This window comes from Corvus brachyrhynchos, unplaced genomic scaffold (assembly GCF_000691975.1).
Source record: "Corvus brachyrhynchos isolate BGI_N302 unplaced genomic scaffold, ASM69197v1 scaffold542, whole genome shotgun sequence".
Taxonomy (NCBI): domain Eukaryota; kingdom Metazoa; phylum Chordata; class Aves; order Passeriformes; family Corvidae; genus Corvus; species Corvus brachyrhynchos.
In genome coordinates this window covers 1,003,154-1,013,881 of record NW_008236766.1, presented here as the reverse complement: position 1 = coordinate 1,013,881, position 10,728 = coordinate 1,003,154, and the positions used below count along the sequence as shown (strand labels likewise).

At 40.0% G+C, this 10,728-nt stretch overlaps 1 protein-coding gene across 2 annotated transcripts in view; it reads left to right on the top strand.

The window, feature by feature from the left end:
• The first annotated feature begins 6 nt into the window (after positions 1–6).
• Positions 7–10,728, top strand: part of TRIM66 (tripartite motif containing 66) — a 46,443-nt gene continuing 35,721 nt past the window's right edge. For both annotated transcript variants that reach the window (XM_017727361.1, XM_008644889.2), the window contains exons 1-2: positions 7–122; positions 10,455–10,558. In XM_017727361.1, the coding sequence (XP_017582850.1) occupies positions 26–122; positions 10,455–10,558 (201 nt within the window). In that variant the 5' untranslated portion in view covers positions 7–25. The remainder of the gene's footprint in view (positions 123–10,454; positions 10,559–10,728) is intronic.

Sequence of the window (10,728 nt, the reverse complement as noted above, 5' to 3'; positions counted from 1 at the left end):
GGACCTGCGGAGGAGGGACCCCAGAATGCTGCCCTGCCTCCATTCCGTCTGTAAGGACTGCCTTCCAGATTTGGTTCAAGGATACAGCTGTATTCCCACTGAGTATGAAGTTCTCTATGAAGGTAATATTTAAAAATCTCTGGCTTGTGCTCTTTCCAATACAGTATTATAAAAAGAGATGGATTAAGAAGTAATTTTTGAGGCCTATTCTTCTACAGCACTACTTTAAATTGATAAACTAGGAGTCAAGGTTTGTGTGAGCAGAGAGTGGGTTGGGAACCAGCCACCTTCATTATGTTTTTCATCCAACAGCAGCGTTTTGAAGAGAAATGACACAGGGAACATTTTAACATTTTTCAGAATGGGCTGAATGTTTCACTTACCAAGTTGAAATGATGAATATTTGATTTTCTTAGCTTAATAAATGAATAAATGCTACAAGATAGCTTTCAGACCACATCTTTTTTGCAATCTTTTTGACATGCTGGACTTCTGGTCTATGGTTGTAGTGATAGTTTTGTTCTTCCTTCACCCCCTCCTTCAGTGCCTCCCCAACAACAACACAAAAACATCCAATTCTTTGTTTCTAACAGAGGTAATAATAATTATTAGAATATGTGTATTCTGGTGCACTGAAACTCTTCCTTTTATCTCGTTGTGAATGTTGTTTCTCTCTACCTGAGTTAGCTTGTGGCTAACTCACCCTAACAAGCTGAGTAAACTAGTGAGGGTGAGAAGCATTTCTGGCTGTGCCTTTTGAAATCCTGAAATTATCTGTTCTGTTTCTGGTAGTGATATTCATAGAAAATGTGTAACTTTTTTTGGAGTAAAACCTAGATGACAGAATATAGTAATTTTTATTAAATGAGTCTTAATTGCCGTGAGGAAGCATTCCAGACTCATTACTAATTTATACAAGGAGCAAAGGCATATTGATAACTTCTAGTTTCACAGGCTTTGAACTTCAGTTGAGTGAGAGGCAGCATTTATTATCTCTTCCACTGCAGATTTTAGAAATGTGTAGGAAGAGAAGATACCTTCCCTGAGGTGCTGGTGATCAGAATTGATGAGATGACATAAACTAGACTAGTTCAGGTTTGAGAACAAATGGAATCAGGGTTAAGAGGTGGCTGTTGAAAGGCTAGCAAAACACAAAAGCTAAAGGAGAAGTGAAAGGAAAAAGGCTGTTCATGTCTAGGGTACAGACAGAGAAAGATACGAAGGTAGGAGAAGGAGAGAAGGAGAGTGAGGCAGTAATTTCAAGTAATGTCTCCTTAAAAATTTTTATGCTCATTCATAGTAGGCCTAAAGTCTGAGGGATGTCTGTAATAAAACACTGCTGAAACAAGCACTCCGTTAGATTTTATGCATCTGCATTTGACATCTCAGCCATTCCTCTCCTCCTTCTTTCTGTTTACTAAGTGGAAAAGTGAATTTCTACCACTTGCTGATCTCGGATGAAGTGCAGCTAGAGGTTCTCATGAGTTGTTCAAATATTGGATATTTCTATAAGCTGGATCAGGAATTGTTTGTCTGTAGCAAAATGGAATAAATACTAGTTTATTTCTGTGTTCCTGAAGTTTCTCTGTTTACTTCTTCATTCTTGTGTAGATAGGGAGCTTCTGTGGGAAAGAGCAAGACTAGAGAAAGAAATAATGAGCAGTGATGACCCAGTAAATGAAGTGAGACAGCAGGTGCAGAGACTCAGTTAATCTAGGAGCAAGGGAAGCAGCAAAACCAAAACATCTGTGTCTCTTAATTAAGTCAGTGACTGAAACTGCAGCCACCATAGGTCAGGCAGGATGAATTTGTGAACTCTTTTGATGGCACGGTGTTAAATGTTTGTCTTATCTGCACTGGTTGCTGAATTACAGGCACTACAATTCCAACTCAGTTTTCAGTGTTATCTTTAAGTTTGATCAGATGTAGGTGCCAGTGATAAACTGTAAGTGCAAGTGCTAAGCCATTTTAGCTGAGTAAATTCAAACTATTGCCTGTAAGCAAAATGGGTTCCTTACTCACTAGGAATTCCTCAAGCAAGATGTAAGGATGGGAGAAATGAATGTATTTGCAAGTGAAGTCATTCTGTGACATTTGTCACAGAAGGAGTATTTGAATGTGCAGGTTTCTGTATGCTTTACTACAAGTAATACACTGCTAATATAAAGCTCTTTTCTAGTTTATTGTTTTGTACTGAAATTGCTGAAAAGCTGGAGGTAAGTGGTCCTGACATTTGATGGGTGTTGGTGTTGGAACTTACTTTTATTCCTGTGTGTTTAAGGTGACTCATGAATGAAAGCCCTGAGACAGCAGCCAGAGCTCCTATGGAAAAGCTGCATAGACATCAGAATTTATTCATAGCTGTGAGAACTGAGAGTCTGGGAGTAATTTGAGTGGAAAAAGAAAGTTATCTTTGTGAGTTTGGCTCCTACATATGTTTTTTCTATGAAGGGAAATTTAAGATTCTCAAGCCTTTCTTTCCTATATTTTTTTTTTTTTTTATTCTTTGCAGGCCAGTGTTGCTTTCCTATTTTTATTCTTTCTCTTCCTGTAACAGAGAATCCACATTCTCCTGCTTTGCAGATCTGCATGTTATGTGCTTCCAGTCTGTTTACTGCATGGGAAAGAATAATTTTGAAAAGAGGGCTTGGGTAAGAAAAAGAAAACATTCTCACATCTCTTGAGATGGAAATGTCTCAGATGAGGACTTTCCCAGGCTCCTACCTGTGTGAATTGCTACTCGTGGTACAGTGTTGGCTCTTGCATGCTGCCTTGGCTTCTTGGGTCTGGCTCTTTCTCATGGAGTTCTAAATACATGCAAAACCAGATTCATCCAGGTTCCTGTGCTTATCCCTCCTCCCTGAGGTGGAGGTGGATGCCAAAATAAATTGTCCCACTTCTGCAAATCTTCCTTTCTGTAAGATGTTAAATGATATAAATTGATTTAGTACTTTAAATATCACCAACACATTAATTCCAAAAGTAGTCAAATGAGGACTAGTGGAGATGCATTGTTGTGAGAAGTTTATGTTTTTGCAAGACTGTCTCAGCTAAAGGGTTTGTTGGTTTTTTTTTCCCCCCTTAAAAGAAAAGAAAAAATCACATGTAATTGCTGCTCAATCACAGTTAAGACCCCTGAGAACAAGGTAGATCAGAAAAGATGAGCTGAAACATCTTGCAGATTTCTGCTAACTGATATAAGCCCTGGTATTCTTAACATTTTGTGACCAAATTGGGTAATTAGTCTAACTTGTAAAGTAAAATGTTATTAGTAGTTTGTAAATTGCTTTGTGAAGTGGTGGATTTAACTGTGTTATGTTTTTGTATTGAACTTGCATGCTGAGCTATTACTTTCTGCAATTTCATTTAAAAAATGTTCTTTGCCCTTCTGTACTTCTTGAGGTTGGATAACAGAAATCCTGGAAATTGGCTGCATAATTTCTACCCATATTCTCTGCATAAATCAAAAACTATCCATGCTTGTGTTGTGTTAACTTAATGCCAGGAAATAGACTAGGGATAGGTATTAGAAAACTGCAAACAGATTGGGTAAAACCAAGAGAAAACTAGACTTGTAAAGAGAGCAAATGTGCCTTCAACTACTGACAGATGTCCAATTTTCCTCAGCTTGTATGGTAGGTGCTATATATATGTATATATCTAACTCTGGATCCCTAATTGTGAATACTTATTAGTGAGGTACACCCAAAAGTCAGCAAGGTGTTGGTCAGAGATATCCTCAGGGGGTTTATTTCAGGAAAAGGATGGAGCTCTAGTACTCCTTTGGCCATAGGCTCGTTTTCAGTATGAAGTTTTGGCATAGGAAGTGTGGTGCACTGGCTTCAAGAGACTCCAGGTGTCAACACACAGTGCCTTAGCTTGTATTCAGCCTGTATTTAAATAATAAAAAAAATAAACAGACAAACAAAAAATATCTACAGAGTTCTTTAAACCACAGTTTAGTTTACAGGGAGGCAGTTTGGCTGCATTGGTACAGCTGTGGTATCTCCAGGATACCCAATAACCCTTTTGAGCTTTGATGCACTCTTACAAGGCAAGTGCTGCAATGCAATGGTCTGTTAATTCTGAAGAACACCCTTTTGCTTTATTTAGAGCCACTTAGCACCAAGTGCATGTTTTATTTCTAAAAAGGGAAGTAGAAAGGTTATTTTAAAGAGAGAAACTGTTCATAATGTATATATTTAGTCAACTTAAAATGGGTTTAAAGTTAGTCAGCCCTTTGCACTGTGGTGTTTGGATGCCAGATCCAAAAGGCAAGTGAAACAATGAGGGGTTTAGTTATATAAATATGAAACTGTAGAGTGGGAAGTTGTCTTCAGAGCTGTTTCCTATAACCTCTAATTGGGTCTCCAAGGAAGTGTAAATTATGCCTGCAGCTGGAGCTGTAGTTAATGCTCTCTGAGAATAATTATTCTGATGGTTGGTGGAGGAAAAAGAGCAGAGGAATAGGTGCAACATGTGGACAGCAAGTATGAATGTAGTGTGTGTGGTAGCTCCACTGTTTGTTTCTTTATGCTAATCGATTCTCATAATAATAATAAGTAAATTATCTGCATTGATTTATTTCTGAGGCAGTCAGCTTGAGGGCTCTTTCTGTTTAAACCTGACCAGACTGGAAGACCTTGAACAAAACTGTGAGCTGTGGCTTTTCATGTACTTGGTGTCTGTGGGTGGGGGAGAGGTTACAGCTGGCACTTTGGAGATGATTTCTGTAAATGATCCATAGCTCTGTCACTTACGAATTAGATTGCTGCAGTATAAGTGGTGTCAAATCCTTGGAAGCGCTCAGAAATTCTAGTTCTCTCTTTATTTCTGCTTTTACAAAGGGACACGCTGTCTGAGTGCTATTATTGCTGGGTCCAATGCAGTGTGGCAGCTTCCATTAACAGAAAAAGTGCTGTGGGATGTGAGAGATCCGGCCTGTGGGGAGCTGGGGCTTGAACAGGATAAGGCAGAACCTTGTTGTTTTCCTGAAGGCTGATTTTGGATATCCCAGGTGTGGAGTTGGAGTATCCAGACTGGGCTTCTGTGTCTGACTAATGGATCCACTGCCTCTGAAATTCCATTTTTTTCCCCCAACCCTCTGTTGAGTTACTCTTGCTGATGGGAGTGTGAAACTGGAAATAAACATGGTAGCTGCTGAAAAAGGGCTGCAAACTAATTCAACAAAGTAAACATCTGCTGCTGGAACTTTTCAGGACTCAGAGGTGCCTGTACGTGTGTGTGGCTGTGTTTATAGCCACACACAGAGTTACACATCTCTTTTCCAGTGCTGGTGCCTTTTGTGGTGGTGTTCAGATGCACAAGCCTGCTGGGATGGGAGTTACAGGAGCAGTGGGGCCCTGGAAGGATGTAGGTGTAGGACTGTTCCTCCACATCCCTCACGTGGTGACACTTTGTAGGAGTCTGTTCAATACCATGTGGTCTCCAGTGATTCTTCAGTACTTGCTGATAACTCAAATACTCTGGGAATATCTTATATGTGGTTTAACCTGCATATAATTCTGAAATAGGGCTTTATTCTGTGCAACACAGTGAAACTGGGCTTAAATCCAACATTAGGACCATTGCTAGCCTTTCTAAATTCGTGGTCGTCTCTTTAGCAGTGAAATGGGATGTCACAAATAACAATTTCAAGTGCTAAACAGCAGGAGGCACTGAACTTCTAAAAGATAGTTTATGCAAATGTTCCTGCCTCCTTCCTACCGATTTAATTTCCATGCAAAAATAGAATGTGTCAACATCTCTGTCAGCTTTTTGCTACTTCTAGGGGTTTTGATATCAATAATGGCCTCCCTTTAGGCATCCTGACTGTACCATAGCAGAATTTGGCTCCTGATCTCTTAATATGTAAACTGTTGTTTGGGTCCTGTAATTCCTGGTTGAGTTGCTGTTTAGCTCCAGAAATTGCATCATTCTCATGTGTACAAACAGTGAGTCTCCAGGGCTTCTGACTACTCTTGCCTTCACCCCCAGTGCTCTAATAATGATATATTTAAATGAGCTGTCTGCAAAGTACAGGTTCTTAGATTAACAGTGTTGTTTGGAGGCAGTGGTAAGGTGGGAAGGCAAGAAAAATATTGAGGGAATGGTCTTGCAAAAACTACTGTGGGAGTGAATGGCATTGTAAGACCTGCTTTTTCCTTCTCCCCCAGCCTTTTCTGAGGATTGAGTGAAGACCCAGGCAAGAAAGGAAGTAGGACGCTGCCGTTCATTTTGACTATGAGATTTTTATCTGGGAAAAATACAACCAAGGCAAGCTTTCTGAGGCCTGAATGAATCCTAGAGGCAAGGGCAAGAAAGAAGGCAAGAGGAAAAAACCTCTGCACCTTGTAGTGGCTCAGCACATCTTTCTTCCCTGCTGATTTGCCAGCATTCCTGGCCAAAGAAGAGGGAGCAGCCCCAGGTAGCCTGTAAGAAGTGGAGTGACTGCAGCCTGTGCCACGGCACTGCCTGATTCCAGGGAATTCCTGTGTGTGCAGTCCTTGCCACCCACCTGTCCCCCCAAACAGGTGACTCTCTGGGCACCTCTCTAGCTCTTTATCCAGAGCCCAGGTAAGGGGTTTCCAGGAAAATGTGCCTTACTGGTGGTTTGCACTCTGAGCATGAGCACAGCGTGATGCTGCTTGTGGCTGTTTGTAAATATGTGTGTAAGGTTTGCTTAATTTCAGGTTAATTGCTCCACAAACCGTTTTGGAGTGTATTTATTAAGCCAAGCTAACTTTTGATTCTTTGGGGACTTCCTATTGAAAAAGGTTGGGCATTTCCAGAGAGCACAGGTTTTTATTAAGTGGAAAAGGTATCAAATCAGCCCAATTAGCTGAACAAGTGTGATCTCCAAAGCCACCACGCTCAGGTAATCCCTCTTTTAGCAAGATAAAAATTTGTCTCCTGTGTTTTTAATAAAGTTTTAGATACAGAATTCACTATTAGGTGTTTTTGATTAGCCCACCTATAAGTAGGAAATGACTTCCAATACTCTCTTACTGTGGTGTCCCCATTATTTTTCCTGTTAACTGCTCTTTTGAAAAACTTAAAAAATTTTTTTTAAATTAAGCCGATGACTCTGCATGTCTTATGTTCATCTCAAGGGAGTTTTAGATTTAAAATAATTATAATTTACAGTTCTTTGTATAGTTAAGACACACTGTGACATTTACACAATCAAAGCTGTACTTGGTGGTCTGTGGTAGTCAGCCTAAAGCAAAGTTCTGACCCGTGCAGCTTGCTCCATTTGTGTCTCTGGAACAACACTCATTTTAGTAGCATAACTTGGATCTAAAACCTGGGACAAAATTCTGCTGTGCCATCCAGGGCATCGCTTTCAGATATCTCTTAATATTAATCAGCAGTAATGGCATTTACCTACAAACTGTTGATTGCATTTCTCAATATATATAAGGGAGGCTTTTGTACAGAACTGAAATCCAAGCATGATTTGTGTTTTCTAAGTGTGAAAATTATCAAAGATTTCTCTGAGGTTTTTTTTTTTAAATTTAAAACCACTATAAATGTTATCTTGCTCATTATCAAATGAATGCATTCTAATTACACTGTCCTCTATACTTCACTGGTTTGTAACAAGCTAGTAGAATTTAAAGCTCACGTGAATGTGCCTGAGGCCAAAAAGCATTCCATGAAGTATCATTCCATTGGTATAATTTGATTTAACATTCTGCACTAACAGAACAGTGTTGGAACACAATAAAATAGTAACTTCAATAGTAACTTTTTTTACCCTGTGTAGTGTGCCAGTAGAAGTTGTCCTTGCTGTGACAAAGCCCCGTGCCTTTGTTTCCCAGTAAGCAGCTGTTCCCAGAAATGTTTTCTGTGTGCTCACCCATATGGCTCGTAAATGAGAGAGTACCTGTGAGAGTCATGGGTTTCTTACTTCAGAAAATAACCTGTTGGCTATTTCCCTTTTGGTCAATTTGCAGAGTATTATGTAGCCTCAGTATGGAGGTTTTCTCTCAGTGTTAGCCTGATCAAGAACTGGCAATGCTATTGAGGGAGAAAAAAACTGATTGCAGGTCTCCAGGGGCTCATGGCGACTCTGTGAAGTCAGGAGCTGGTTTCCTATTGACTGCACTGGGAATTAGAGCATGTCCCATGAGACTTATTTGAGAAGCTGCTTGCAGAGTAGGTATCTTGCTTATCAATCAGAATGGGTCTGTCTTTTTATTCCAACTGTGTCACTTTGTACAGGGAAACTTGAAAAGTGTTTCAGCTCCCAGGAATTAGCACTGCAATTCACCATTGCTTGCAGTAAGCACCATTTACAAAGAGTAGGAGGCACTGTCAGTGTAACACAGCTTGTCTGACCTCCTGCTGCTTTTACATGTCTCCTGAGGACAGAGCTGCTAGCAGGCACCTAAAAGTCTCACACACTGTAATTTGGGAAAGCGTGGAGAGATTTCAGTGCCACCAATATAAAAGAATTGTGTTGTGCTAGGGTATAGTGTGTGAAAATGTGATTAGCTACAAAAATTGTAAGTAATTCAGATGCTTTTTCAGGTGCAGTCCTTATATGAAGGATGCAAAGTAGAGGAACTGGCTAAAAGACTTCCTCAGCTTTCTGCCATCTTGAGCATCTTTATCAGATAATTTTTTAGCATCTTTGTAACTCCTGCCAGCGAACACCCTTAAACAAGGCTCAGCTTACATGCCTAATGAGCAGAGCATTGGAAATTGCTTGTGTTGCCCTTTTCCCTGGGGTGACTCATGGCTGAGCAGCACAGCCACCTGTGGGTACAGCCTGTTCCTTCTCATGTCTGCTTAACACTCAGGGTTGTGTGAAATGCACAGTTAAATGAATAGTTTAGGTAGATCATGGTCTGCTACTTGGCCCCCAAATCACAGTTCTGTTGTAAATGCAACCTTGAAAAATAGAAAACAATTATGCTTTTGCTTTTTTATAAGATTTGGGCTAAAGAAGATCTAAACCTCATGGAAGTGGTTCTTAGTAAGAACCTTCAAAGGAGATGTACCAGAACTCAGAGTTTCTTTGAAACATTTGTGAATGGAAGTGAATCTGTTCAGACATCTGAGTGAGTGCTTTTGTCACAAGTGGAAATGTAGGAATATTTTGGGGTCTGTGTGTCCCTGTCAATGTAAAATGCTGCTGGTACAGTTACAGCAGCCCAGGTCTGAAACTGGGAGACATTTGGAATTAGCATTTTCCCTCTGCAGGAGTCATGTCCCAAGGGACAGTTAATACCAAGAACCTGGAAAACATGAGCGTCTCTGATAATGGTGTAATGTGAAGAGTAATAGACAACTTAAGGTTTAATTAACTTACAGGCCACTCTTCATGTGCAAAAATAATTTTGAGTTAAGGAAAAAAAGCACATTGAACAGTAGAATGTTGTCATTGATCTTGCTTTAAAACCTTGCTTTAAGTGAGTTTAAACTAGTTAGTCATAGAAAATACTGTTGTTAGTTATCATAAATAGATGACTTGGCAAGGTGAGCACTGAAATTCTGTTCTTGACAGAATGGAAAAAACTTGGATTAAAAAAAAAAAGACACACCTCGATAAGGTGAAATAGACTGACACACCACCACCCTCTCTAAGGGACTGTTTTCACATCTACAGTAGTTTGCAGGAATGTGGCCAGAAACATGCAGTGTCCTTTCACAAAAAACCCCAAACCAACACACTGGAGCTTCTAGCCAAATATAATAGAGCTGCTAGCCCAAAAAAGTCAAGGAATGAAATAGCAGAGGTGCAAAAATGCAGGTGTTCAGGTATGGACACCTGCTTGAACTCTTGGTTCTCACCCAGTTGTGCTCAGTAGTTAATGAAGGTGGAGCTGGGTTTTGCTGCTCACTTTGCTTTGCTTTAGGGGTGATCTTATTTTGCCACCTCTGGATTTACTATAATAATTTTCCCTATGAAACTTTTTTTATCTTTTGTCTTTTTTCTGACTCATTGCTTCTGCTAGCAGCATGTTACTCCCTTGTCACTTCACTTGGATTGCAGTCTGCACTGTGAAACTGGTATTAAGGAGTGTGTGTTTTATGCTTGGATGCACGCCTGGTGGGTAAAGCTGGTCTAGAACTGTAGAGAATCTCAGAAAGCACAAGTAGATCTGTAACAAGGGGATACAGTTTAAAGTGCAGCTCAGTTTTAATCATCTCTAAGCCACGTGAGAATTTGGACATGCAGATATCATCAATAAACACCGAAATAAGTCCACTGAAAGCTGGTGTTTTTCTAGGAATTGTATTGCTTTTCTTTTCTTTTCTATGTATTGAATTAGGCCTAGCCACTTAGGGCTTGAAGAATGGCTTAGTTTCCTGGAACTGCCCATGTGATTTGAAAAAGCCACAAGACTGAAGTGTGATTTCTATCATTTCCGGGTTCGCATGGCTGGTGTGCATTGCTTTATTTGTGGTGGTTTTCTTTTTCCTTTTTTTTTTTTTAAATTCAGGTATCCTTTCCTGCCCTGTGTGCAAACAGACCTGCTTTGCAAGGGATGTAGTTGAGAATTTCTTCCTCAAGGACTTTCCCATTGGTGATTCAGCTATGGCAAAGGTAGGTGAAAGCCATGAAGTTGTGGGTTGTTGAAACACTGCCAGATGAACACTGGAAACAGAGCAAATCTCATTTTGAACATCAGCTTCTCTTATAGTTTGCTTGTGCAGCACTGTAATCACTTCATTACTAGAGGTGGACATACTGCCTTCATAGTAATTTTAAAACTT